This window comes from Bremia lactucae, linkage group LG12, assembly GCF_004359215.1.
Source record: "Bremia lactucae strain SF5 linkage group LG12, whole genome shotgun sequence".
NCBI lineage: Eukaryota > Oomycota > Peronosporomycetes > Peronosporales > Peronosporaceae > Bremia > Bremia lactucae.
Window position 1 is genome coordinate 534,968 of NC_090621.1, and position 12,821 is coordinate 547,788.

Consider the following 12,821-nt stretch of genomic DNA (forward strand, 5'->3'; position numbering starts at 1 on the left):
CCCCTCCCTTAAACGACAATTACTCTGTCTTTTATTGGATGGAGTGGTCACTATGTGACCACTTAATTTATAAACGATGTTGATTGGCCAGAACCATCATTTTAAATTCCATGCATGAAGAACAAACTTATGCGGGGTGTTAATAGTGCTGCGTCTTCAGCTGCGGTTCGTGCAGCCGCGGGTGACGCACTGTTATCTCTTGCGGCAGACGTTCCATCTGCCGCAGTATCTTCTACTCGCGCAACACTAGATGTTGCGGGTGCACGTGGTGCTTTCACCACGTGAATACAACCATGTTTGGAGGTCGACTACGAATGCGAGTCGGACGAAATGGCCGACTCGGGGAGAATAGAAACAGTCGCTGATTGACGTCAGGCGGCTGACTTTGAGCCTTCGAATGAGATGGCTCATTCTGATAGACCAGTTAAGAGTCTATTTGGTTCCGACGATGAGGATGATCCCTCATCGCCCGTTCCGTCTCCCATACGGTCACCTGCACCTGTTTCTGTGCAAGGTGATGACGATGGCGTAAGCCATCGTAATAAAAGTTCTTGTGGTACCCCTTCTTCAGTGGGTACCCCTCAGGGGAGTATAGACAATAAAATGTCTCATCTCGCTCCTGGAAAGAAGCCGTGGCTTTTGCCAGAACGGCTAATCAGTAGCTTGTCTGGAGAGACTACTCCTCTCAATAAATATCCCTTATTTATTGCGACAAAGCTACATGACCTTCATCCCAGCGCGAAGAAAATCGCGCTTAGAAAGATTTTGATATATCTCGATGCTTTTTTCAAACATCGATGGTTTAGTGTCAACGATAAGCGAGATAAAGTCTTGCTTATGCAAGCCTGGAGCGCGTTCATTCGCAATGTCAAAGACATTGGACGCGAAGTCTGGCTTCAAAAACTTAATGCGAATCGCGTTAAGTTTGAGGAACTAACTCCAACCGGTGCAAAGTATAAATTGCATCGGTTTTCACGTGAGGCTGGGCTTCCATGCCTCACGTGGGGTGATCTCTGTCCGTGTTGTGTTGACAACTCGATGAGGGTAAAGGAAATGTCGATTCCCGTTCTTCGCCCGCTGACCAACGTAAAACGTAGGATGCGTTTTTATACTACGTGGCGATTCTATTGTGTACTTATTGTCTCTGCGATACAGTACACGGAAAGGCCCAATGAACTTGGGTAGTAGTTTACTGCTACCCACATTAGTGACAAAACACTTAGGTAGGTTTACCGTAGAGAGTAGCACTAGATCATTAATTTTTAATGAATGAATATTTGCTCTTCCATGTTCGTCTGCATTCCGTTTCTGACGGTCAATTGAGTTAGCAATGGAATCCTGAACGAAACGGATTATTGATTCTCGAGTTAGCAGAAATTCTTCTGCTGACTCATTTGTTTTGTCTTTTTCAGTACGCTTTGTGCGTACTGCCATGAGATCATTCTCGTCTTCGATGTCGATCTCTTCGACATCGACATCACTCGCGTCGTTGTTAACTTCAACGCGTGATGAGCATGAGCCAGAAATGGTTTTGCTCGTGCTAGTCTACTCCGATCCTTTAGTACTTTCAAATTTTAAGCTAGAGGTGTCAGAAAAGTTACCACAGGATAACTGGCTTGTGGCAGCCAAGCGTCCATAGCGACGTTGCTTTTTGATTCTTCGCTCCACCCCCAGAAACTAGGGTATCCCTCTAATTCGGTGGGTATGCGAGGATGGCGTAAGCCATTCACGAAGAACGGTGTATGCGTTGTAGACGCATGCACCGAATTATTGATGGCGAATTCGACCATCGGTAAATACTCGCTCCGATTCGGATACGATTGGACGTTACCTCGAGGTACCTCTTCGAGGACGCGATTTACGCGTTCTGTTTGACCATCCGTTTCTGGGTGGTTGGATGTTGACATAGTCAGCCGTGTTCCAAGAGATCGGAACACGGATTGCTAAAACTCTGCCGTGAACCGTGGATCTCTATCCGGGACCAGTTCACGGGGTAACCCATGAAGTTTGAATTCCGTGTCGACAATGACACGGGCACGTCCCGGAGCCGTAATCGACTCTGGTACCGCAGCAAGGTGTACCATCTTGCTGAATCTGTCTATAAAAACAAGGAGTCCATTGTTCTTGTGATCGTCTTCGGTGAATCCGAAGACGAAGTCCATCGATACGAACTGCCAACACTCTGCCGGAAGTGGTAGAGGTTGAAGAGGTGGCACTATGACTTGTACTGCTTCAGTACAAGTCCAACTTGCACTGCTTCAGTTGCGAGTGGTGCCTTACGTTATTTCACGTACACTAGTACGTGCAGAGGAAAACTTATCTTTAAGGTAAACTAGCTTAAAGAGGGTAAATGAAAACTGTATTAATATAATTAAGTTTCTCTTCTTTCTATCTGTTGACGCGAACTTAATTATAAACTAATACTAAACATGCAATTGAAATCTTATCTTATCTTATCTGTCTCCCTCTTTTGCGTACATCTACAGCTGATTAGTCTGCGGGATAAATAGATATAATGGCCTATACCAATTTATGGATAAGATTTTTGAATATTACTATATAAAGAAATATCCTTCAAATAATATCTACCTTTTAGATAATATATTAATTAACAACCTTTTAATGTTAATGTCATGTAAGGATACACCCCGTTACACTTATCCATCCCATCGCATTTATATAATTAAACAAGCTGCTATGTAACGGGGCATATTTCGCTTGTATTGCTTCAGTACAAGCTTACGAGTGTAGGAAAGGTGTTCCCAATACTTCACGTACACAACGTGCATTGGAACATATTTAAGTTGCTTAGCGTGGCTGAGCAGGTGGAGGTCGATATCTAGGAAAATTTAATTTAGACAAATGGTTAAACTGTCTTAATATTCTTAAGTTTCTCAGCTTTTAAATTCTAAATTTCTCTTTTGAACTTATTAAAATGTCAAATTGTCACTTAATGTACAAGTGAAAAGCTGAAATCAGAAACGTCACTCATAAAAATGTTTTATTAATAACCTATGCATTACTAAAGGAGCACATGTTGCTTGTGGAAGATCCGGGACAGTGAAACTAGCAGCACAAGATTTGAAATACTTAAGCGCTATTTAGAGCACACAAGAACTTTGACAGTCCCTTGGTTGTTGTTTTATCGTGTGTTTCTTCCCTTTTGCGCCTTTTTTGTAACAATTTGCTATTTTAACTCGTTTGAATAAAAAACATTATACTGTTTGATATTTGTGTTATCCTTCAGGATGTATTCTTAGATAGCCTTTACACAAAAACTTTACAGCTCTTGCTCTCATCGTAAAATAGCTCTTAACCATCTCAAATCTTTTAAGATTCACAAGAACTTTCTTAGGCAATTGGTCGAGACGAAAAGCCAATTTCGCGCTGGCTAGTAAACGGGGGACAAGCCGTAATATTTCATTCTTTCTTGGACGCCCCCAGCCAAGGTATGGCGCAGTGTTACGTCACATTATTAATGGTTCCTCTGCTGTTTTTGTATTCTATGCATCTCGCCTCGAATCAATCAGTTGGCACAGTGTCTCAAATGTCCGAGACGATCTCTGGGCCTTTCGGACTTTTGAGAGCGCACGGAATGTTCGCAAGTCTAGCGATGCAGACTATAACTTTGTTTTCAAATGCTCGTTTGGACACCAGCGTTCACGAATATCTTGCAGCGATCAATTCTATCTCGATAAGCATGAAGCTCCTGCTTTTGCTAAAAAAATTCTGCATAGCCCGGAAGTTATGGAATATGTAGGCAAACGTAAAAGAATGACCCCTATCATCACTTTTGTTTACTGATCATCTAAGGTTACCGTTCAGCATGGGTAAGTCTTCACGTAACTCGTATAGATCGTGCAGCAAGTGCACGTCTGTGACAAGAAATTAGCCGTCGTGCAAGATACGCTACATCATTCTATACTCCCTAAGCGACGAATATCTTTTGTGCAGTTTACGGGTTTAATATCGATCGTTCAGCGACAGTGCACAGATAGAAAAGCGTTGTACAGATGCATGATGACAAGAATTTCGAAACTTTATAATCTAGCTGCTAGCCAGCGACTATTGCCAATTGCGCCATAATTGGGCCTAAAAAAACACGTGAATTCTGCCCTGTGATCGCCTCGATTTCACTTTGACGCGGTAAGAAATTGCGGCCAAGGACGTTTTTGCCGAGAACTGCTGTCTTAATTGTAATTTGCTTGCCCACCGAACGAGTGTGACCTCATCACAGTAGTCCCGTGGAAGATGCAAAACGAAGCTATCTTTAAAAATGAAAAAAAATCGTGGGCATCCAATCTTTTTTAAATTCAAGGTCCAATTCTCTCATCAAGGTGACTGTGCGAGAATTTTGAAGGGTTTTCCGTGGAAAGGGTGTCCGAATTTTCGTAGGTCTTTCCGTGAAAGGAGTGTACTAATCTCCAAAGAGCTTTCCGTTTGGTTTGCTTTATTTGGCTGATAGGTTAGCGCCACAGTACCATCAACGGTGGCTTTAAGTGTCAATTAATGCTGAAAGACAGGATAACATTTTAAAAATTGCTTCCATAACAAAATTGCAAATGAATTGTGACGAACTACTGAATGCAATTTTTCGCTTTAAGCATAAAGCTCCAAATGACCTTCAAGACGAAACGGTCTGCCACGCATTAGCTGAAAAATTTGCTAAATTTGTTGCCAGTATAGAAGGAGTTAAGATACCAGAACACAAGCGCGGGCTAGTTGAGCCTCTTGTAGATGAACGGGTTGTACCGGCCTCTAGCTTCGCAATTCATGAAGTAGAAGTGCTACAAGAGGCGTCTAAGCGCCTTACCGCCTCAACTAGTATGCACAAAAGAGGTGACATATGATATGATCCGTGGCTGCCGAAATATGGCTGCGCAGTGCAGCAAAGCCAAAAGAATGTGATGGAGGTCACACTTAAAGTTGTATTTATCGACGGTTGGAAGCGCGTACTCCAATTTTTGCCAAATGGCGAGTGCATGCACAGTGCTATTCCATCGAAACAGTCTGCTCATACTCTACAGTATTGTGTTGATCTAGACACGGATCTTGAAGCAAATTTCTCGACTGCATTCGATGTCGAGTTGCGTCGGGCACAAAGTAATCAAGGATTCGCGAGGAGTGCGGCGACAAACAGTTTGGGTCATCAAAAGACACCGCAATTTATCGTTGCTGTTGTAAAATGCACAGTCATCAACGATGCGACTGTGCATTTTACAACAGCAACGATAAATTGCGGTGTCTTTTGATGTTGATAAAGGAAAGCTTTCCGAACATTGGTACGATTGGTGAGGTGACCTATGCTGCACAAGGAGGCACGACGGATGTGGGTCTCCATACTGGAGGAAGAGCGCGTGACACGTGCTGGGCACTGGTTCAAGAGGTTATAGCTCGCAATCTTTGCTGCGGGCGGGGTCTATTTGATAAAGCCATGGTTGCTTTGAAGCTTTCGTTGCTACAGCAAGCAGTGCACCAGACAAAGACTGCTTTTCAGCAGCAACATTGTTCATATAGGAGACGGTTGTGCTCGTGTGGACGATCTCTTCTTTATGCTTCAGGATATTATTCAAGATACAGTCGATTTACTGGAATCCAAATATAAAGACTCAACTCTTCAAAGACACTTTGAGATACTACGTTTTGAAATTGACGCTTTCGTAGACGCTTTAAATCGACAGACTGCTGCCCTCAATATGTTGCCTGGTAAAGAGACATTATCGCAGCTTAATCTGGCCTGCAATTACAAAGTAGCATCGCCTAGGCGTGACAATATTTCTAATAGTAGTGAAAGTAGTGAGAAGCACGAGCTTGCATGAGATAATTTGGATGGGTGTTACTATGTGGATGTAAGGTCGTGCAAGTTGAAGGAGTTGCTTTAATGGAAGGAATCCGTTGCATGTCCTGCCGCCTATAAATGTATCTTGTTACTTCGGACTTTTGAAGCGTTCATTTTTAAAAGCTCGCCTCGATTAAAAAGCAATCAGATTCGTGATACTGATTTGTACAATGTAGAGGATTTGCAAACCTTCGCAACGCAGTACCAAACGATTGCAAGTCAGTAACGTCAACTTCCACGAATGACATCTGTCTTAGACGTGGAGCAGCGCAGTCGCGAGATGCTGGTACTGTGGATCGCCTTTTGTCTCGTACACCAGCAATGTGTGGATGAAGAACCACTATGTGCCAACTATAACATTGCTAATAGAATGGCGAGACCTCAAGGTGGCAGTTCTTCGCGATGTAGCAGCCATTTCAGCACTTCAGCGTGTTGCCCGGTACATTCGTTGCTGGAACGAAAAAAACGAGAGGAAACCCACTTTTTCACTTGTCAAACCAAGATCCAACATTCGAATTTGGACGAAAGTATGGTTTACAAAGCACTTGCATGATTGCAATCTATGATCGGAAAGTAAAACTTTGGAATTCTCATTTGAAGACGCAGTGGAATAGAATTGAGCAAAAAAAGCGTATTGCTGCCGAACTACGAGCAAATATCGCTCAACTCGAAAAGAATATGTCAAGAGAACAAAGGGAGCTTGCATATGTGATCGAAAGATGCGAAAAACTTGAGGAGTCATACGAGAGTAGCAATAGTAGGCAAATTTTTAATGAAATAACGGTGGTGAATCGTCTTAAAAGACGATTAAAGCAAGAAATATGGCAGACAAACAACACGATTAATCAAAAGAAAGAAGCCTTACGTAGAACACTTGTGGTTCCATCTTAATTGACTAGACCTCTTCCTCCAGCAAAATCTGATGCAATTCAAGTGATTTTTATGCTGACAATGCCACGTATTATCGAAATTTTGGGTAGCTTATGATTTACAGCACAGCGCCAGCAGAGACAACGGCAGAGGTTTTGGCGTTTCCAAACTTAAGCTCCACGACATGGCGACAATTTTACGCCCAGTACACTACTGGTCGAGCACTTATTGCAACGAGCCGAATTTTTACGGCGAGTCCCGCTCCATTTTCACGTCCGAGTGTTTTGGGCCCCACATCAGTGGATGACTTGGTAAACCTTACGCAGTACAGCTCGCAGTGTGTTTGGAATCTACCCTTATATGGTACAGCTTTGACGTGAAAGGACTTGAATGGTAGGAAGATGAACCCATTTGCAACTGCAGAATAGAATGTGATCAAGAGCTTCACTGAAGAAATATCAAGAGAATTTTGTCACTATCAGTGGATGAATGCATGGCCTGGTGAAGTTGACACACGTGGAAATATGGTGTACCCGAACTCACACCAGCAGCCCGAAAAATAAAGATAAAGCTGCTTTTATTTATGCAGTGTCAATTGGATCAAAGCAGTAAGCGAGGTTCTTCCAGCTCGACTAGAGAAATTGTATTCTCATTGGTACTGGCTGGAACAGAATTGTATTCTCTTTCGGCCGAGAGAGGCAGAATGTCGAAATGTTTTCTTTATTGCTACCTTTGACATGAATGCTTCGTTACATTGCTTCAAGGTGCCATTTAGCGACATGCAGCGCCCATACATGGAAATCTTACAGCTTTGTGATTCATACGACCAATTTGTTGCGAAAAGTGAATCAAATATTTTCAAGACATTGACAAGATTCGAAGAAACACCTTTTGTGCATGCGCTAAAATCTTCCACGGGCGTGTTAAAGATTAAATTACCTCGCTTTAAGCTAACCTTTACCCTTAATGAAAGCTGCAACTTGAACCAATGGAGCATAAAGGGTATACACTTGCGACAGCACAACAGTTTGACGATTTTTGCCAAGATTTAGTTGGTATTTACTGTTAAAATTGCGGTCGAAATCCGATACCACCACTGCAATTGGCTGCTGTTTGTATTCGAGCAGGAACTAACGTACCAAGTAAACGATTGCGGATGACAGGAGCCGAGGCGGCAATTCAAATGTTAAGATCCTGTCGGTCGAGTCGCCCTTTTTCGACTTTTGAGAAAGATGCTTTGCTAGCAATTTATAGATTGAGCTATCGCGAACCAGCTGTTTAAATTGAAGCTGTGGTGTTGCTGCGAGAGGCTGCTCGCCTTGCATTCCTGTTTGGCCAAACACACGAGCTAAATATTGCGACGGCTGATATCGATGAAAAATCAGAGTATGCGGACATGTGCATGCAGCGAATTCAACGGAACCCGTTGCGGTCGCAATTCCGAAAGAAGGACGAGATGTTTATGCTTGGAAAGGTGTCACATTTGTGTGTAGTACCGATCGCAGAGGCAGAATATGTGTCATGTGGTCCATTTCCAGTTGCTGAACATTTTGTCAAGTCATTTGAGGAGAGACTAATAGCTTCTGTGCAGTAACAACGATGTCTCGAAAGTTATATTGCAACTGCCTTTGAACGCTAACACAGTCAACGCCAAGGGCAAAGAAATGCTTGACGAACTACAACTCAGCTGGAAAACCTACCATTCTTATATTGAGCCTAAACTCGTTGCCTCCCCGGCTGTGTTGCATATGCCCTTTACAAAGTTACTAAAGGAGGTTTCTCTTTGCCGAGATAAGATGGAACAATACTTACATGAGACGTTTTTGAAAGCTACAAGTAGCAAGCGCGACCAAATGCTAATTCTTGGCAATTTTTTGCCGCAACTCACTTTGATCGACCTAATCCAATGTGCCTACGACGAAGAAGTATTGTTTTGTTTAGCACCTACATTAAGTGAGATGGCACGAAAGCAGTTTCGAATGGGAGTAATTCGATTTATGGAGTTGTGCGTGCTCGAGAATAAAGTCGAGCGTCTTATTTGGAAAGCAAAGCGCAGCGAGCTGTCCAATGCTCAACTTATTGATGAATTGGTGAATGACCGACAGTGGCTGTCGACAGCATTTCCCTTCTGGCTGGCGTTTGAGGTGGAAGGAAGACTTCAAATCCGCCATGAACAATTTGTTATTGCTCAGCACCTCATTACTCAACCTGGATCCGTTTGCCAGTTAAAAATGGGGCGTGGTAAGACTCGAGTGATTTTGCCAATGCTTTTCTTGTGCTTCTCGCAAAGCCAGCGCTCTAAAGTTGTTCGAGCTCACTTTCTAAGTCCATTGTTAAGCGAAGCACGACACTTTATAAATCGTTACTTGTCGGCATCGAGCTTTCACCTAAATGTTTTTGAGCAACCATTCCACCGAAAAATTAAGCTGAACTATCGTCGACTACAGATCATATCTGACACTTTTCACGAATTGCAGCTCTGTGGCGGCATTCAGTTGGTGGCACCGGAACATCGGATGTCACTGGAGCTTAAACGCTTCGAGTTTGCGGATGATAGTACAGAAATTGTCGCGGCTCTAGACACAACTCTTGACAATGACAAATTTATCGACATATTGGACGAGTGCGATGCGTTACTTCATCATAGATATCATTTAGTCTACGCAATTGGAACTCCAGTCCCGCTCTGTAACGGCATGGATAGCGGAAGCTTTACTGCGTGTTGTCGCTAATCGATCGCTTCATTCTCGAGTCCGTAAAGTGCTTCAGGCCCCGCATGTTGCGTGTGTTGCCCCACTGTACTCGACGCGATATGGAGCATTTGATGGTACACGACTTCACACTGTTGTTGAGACCACGAAGACCCTTCGAGATGAGCTCAAACAGGCATTGATTCTGGATCTCATTGACAATGCGCCTTTTGAATACATGTGGTTGAACAATTTCGGAGCGTTTCACTTACGTAAGCCGCTTCTTCGGGCATTGACTGATCCACATATGAGTTTGGAAGTTGCACTTGGTGCTAACATGGTGAAACTTGCTTCTTATACGAGTCTACTGCTTGCTTTGCGTGGTCTTGTAGCGTTTGGTGTGTTGGAGCACTGTCTAAAAAAAGGTTATCGCGTGAATTTTGGGCTTCCACTTGCTGGCGCAAGAGATAAGGAGATTGCCATCCCGTTCAGTGCTGCGGATGTACCTTCGGAGAGGTTTGAGTTTAGTCACCCTGATGTTTGCATTGTACTGACTGTGCTAGGTTATTATCATCGAGGGTTACAAGAGGAAGAAGTTCATAGCACATTTGAAATGCTGTTGCGTTTGGATATCTCGGAGCAGCAGCAAGTATATAACCATTGGTTTAAGAGTGTCGAGTCAAGTGTAGGTGACGATGCTCGCAAGGCATCGAATAATGTTCGCCACATCAGCCTTGCTGATATTGTACAGTTTGACTTACTAGTTAATACTTACAAGTACTGCATGGAAGCTATCAACTTTTATCTGAATACGTGCGTTTTTCCGAAAGATACACAGCAATATTCGAAACGTTTATCCCGACCAGCTTGGAATCTTGCAGCTGGAAAAAGAAATATTGGCTTTTCAGGTCCTATCGACAATCATCGTCTTCTCCCTTTGTGTCCGTGACGCAGCGCGAGCCAGATGAGCCTGTATTACTTGGAACGAATGGACGAATGATTGACAAGATTCTACAAGTGACTCAAAGCTACGACAGTATTCATCCGAATCCAAAGCGTACAATCGTTCCATGGCAAAGCGTCCTATTATTTTCGATGGACAAGAAGGCTCAAGCGTTGATTGATACGGGAGCTCTATTGGCTGGTGTATTTAACCACAATGCTGCGAAGTATCTCCTCGAACAGAGTGACTTTGCTTTTGCGGGTGTAACTTGTTTTGATAGCCGCATCGAGAAAAATTGCTGGATGATTGCAGAGAAGGCTCGACGCGTTGAGATGCCATTAAAGGAGTCGTCGATGCTAGAAAAAGATACGTTTGTCATTTTTGACAAAGCTCGCTCACGAGGGTCCGATATGAAATTGCTCACAGATGCTGCGGCAGTGCTGACCTTAGGCCCAAAACTCACAAAGGATAAATTGATGCAAGATGCGGGACGCATGCGACAGCTTGAATGTAACCAAAAACTATACATTGCTAGCTTTGATGAAGTAGCGCAGAGCATTTTTCAATTCAGCGGACTCCATAGCTCGACGTTAGTTTCTCCCGCTGACGTGCTCAATTGGGTCATTGATAACACGAAAGCAGAGGCTGTGCAACGGTTTACTGGAATGGGGTGGCAATGGCCTTCACTTTCAAAGAACTCAGCTTGATCAAGATTGCGAGTTTGTTGATGATGATTGGGCACTCGAAGTGTTGTATCGAGGGCAGCTCGAAGTTAATAAAATATCTGAAGTGATCCTGTCGAAGGCACAGCATTGTTTTGAAAAAAAAAAGTTGAGTGATGAACAGGTGAAACAAATTTGTAATCGAGGATTTCAGTATGGTCTTGATGATGAAGTGTACGTTTCTTCCTATACCGATGAATGTGAGCGTGAGCTCCAAGTCGAAGAAGAGGTGCAGCAACAGCGAGGAATCGAAATTTATACGTGTACTCCATCAAAAGAACAGCGATGGGTGTATAGTCGAATACTAGGGGTGCAATCAGTAAAGGGACTCGGTGGTGTCGTGGGTATAATTGAAATGACGCAGTTTGTACGACAATCAATCGATCTGGAAGAAATGGCCTCTTTGGATTGGGCTAGTGCACACATTTACAAAACATTTAATTTCTTTGCTACAATTCAGACCCAAGATTTCTCTCGTCTGAACATGTATTTACGATTAATTGATGTCGTGTTGGTATTTAAAAACGGCGATGTGCTGCTTGTATCGGAGTGTGAAGCTGACCATATTCTGGAGTTACTTTGGTCAACTCTGATTTCAGCCGCATGTAATTTCTGTTTCTTCAATCTTGCTTTTGCTCATGAAGGTCTCAGTCGTGTCGGTAAATTGGTAATGTATAAGGATCTTCACTTAGCAATGGGCTCGAGGCTTCATGCGTAGATACCTAAGCTGTCCATTATTGCGTGCGACGTATTCAATGAAGAGACAATGATGGTGAAAGGACAAGAAAAGATTATGGAGGTAGCGTGCCGATTATTAATTCGCCCGTTGGCTCAAAGAGAGTCGGTATTAAGTAATTTTGTCGCTTCGCGAAGCAACAGCTACAAATGGACAAGGTCGCTATTGCATGAGCTCTGCTGTCGCTTGGATCTTGAGGATTGCAACTGAGACCCGCAATTGAGTGCTTTTTATTGTAATTTTTTCTTTGGAAATAATTTAACAAAAAATGACCTTTTTTTACTTCTAAACGTAATTTATTGAATAAGTTAAGCGTTTCGTCTAGGTTCCTTTCAATACGGTGGTAGGAGCCATTAATAAATTCTAAAGAAGAGATACCTGTTAAATGTTAACTAAAAACATCAACGTTTGGAGCTACTGGAGGCTTTTGCCGAAGCCGGAACGACCGGGCCGATAATTATATTTTGCCGCATTCTTGCTACAAAACTTTGTTGAACTTTATGGCGGGTCACCATCGCTCTTCTAGAATTGTATTCTGCTTTGATATGGGTCTTGTGTAACGGGCACCTTTCACGAGTACTGATCAGTACTAGTTACCCTTGTACTGATTACAGTGTATATTTTGTGCCTCGAAATTTCACTTGCACAAAGGTACAGAGGAAGGTTTCGCCTTTTTCACCAAGTCGCAATCAATTTTAAACATGGAGCTGCACCTGATAATCGCATCCGGATGTATTTATTTCGGAAGGAAGACTTACATTGAACTGCGGTTTGCTGAAAGGTCGGTGACTCCTATAAGTGGAACTGTTGCTGCAAGTATATGTTTCTTGCAGATCTGTGTAACGGGCACTTGTAACGGGGTGTATCGTTAAAACATGAAATTAACACTTAAAGATTTTTAAATAATATATTATCTAAAAGGTAGATAATTTTTGGAGGATATTACTTTATATAGTAATATCCTGAATTCTTATCCATAAATAGGTATAGGCCATTATATCTATTTATTCCGCAGACTAAT

General features: G+C 42.8%; 4 protein-coding genes across 4 annotated transcripts; all 4 read left to right on the top strand.

Moving 5' to 3' along the window:
• Positions 1-4,562: 4,562 nt before the first annotated feature.
• Positions 4,563-4,850, top strand: CCR75_007289 (uncharacterized protein; the record flags this gene model as incomplete). Its single annotated transcript, XM_067965350.1, has 1 exon — positions 4,563-4,850. One exon carries the CDS (start codon positions 4,563-4,565, stop codon positions 4,848-4,850), a length of 288 nt encoding a protein of 95 aa, XP_067820896.1.
• A 57-nt stretch (positions 4,851-4,907) lies between these two features.
• On the top strand, positions 4,908-5,819 carry CCR75_007290 (uncharacterized protein; the record flags this gene model as incomplete). The annotated part of the gene is made up of 3 exons (XM_067965351.1): positions 4,908-5,210; positions 5,264-5,507; positions 5,575-5,819. 3 exons carry the CDS (start codon positions 4,908-4,910, stop codon positions 5,817-5,819), a joined length of 792 nt encoding a protein of 263 aa, XP_067820704.1.
• Positions 5,820-6,080: 261 nt separating this feature from the next.
• CCR75_007291 (uncharacterized protein) lies at positions 6,081-7,761 on the top strand (the record flags this gene model as incomplete). Its single annotated transcript, XM_067965352.1, has 5 exons — positions 6,081-6,366; positions 6,414-6,718; positions 6,820-7,050; positions 7,138-7,225; positions 7,319-7,761. 5 exons carry the CDS (start codon positions 6,081-6,083, stop codon positions 7,759-7,761), a joined length of 1,353 nt encoding a protein of 450 aa, XP_067820703.1.
• A 104-nt stretch (positions 7,762-7,865) lies between these two features.
• On the top strand, positions 7,866-11,782 carry CCR75_007292 (uncharacterized protein; the record flags this gene model as incomplete). Its single annotated transcript, XM_067965353.1, is given in 6 exon segments — positions 7,866-7,985; positions 8,019-8,266; positions 8,301-9,276; positions 9,368-10,212; positions 10,230-10,962; positions 10,985-11,782. The coding sequence occupies 6 exon segments, from the start codon at positions 7,866-7,868 to the stop codon at positions 11,780-11,782; spliced, it is 3,720 nt and encodes a 1,239-aa protein (XP_067820702.1).
• Positions 11,783-12,821: the final 1,039 nt, after the last annotated feature.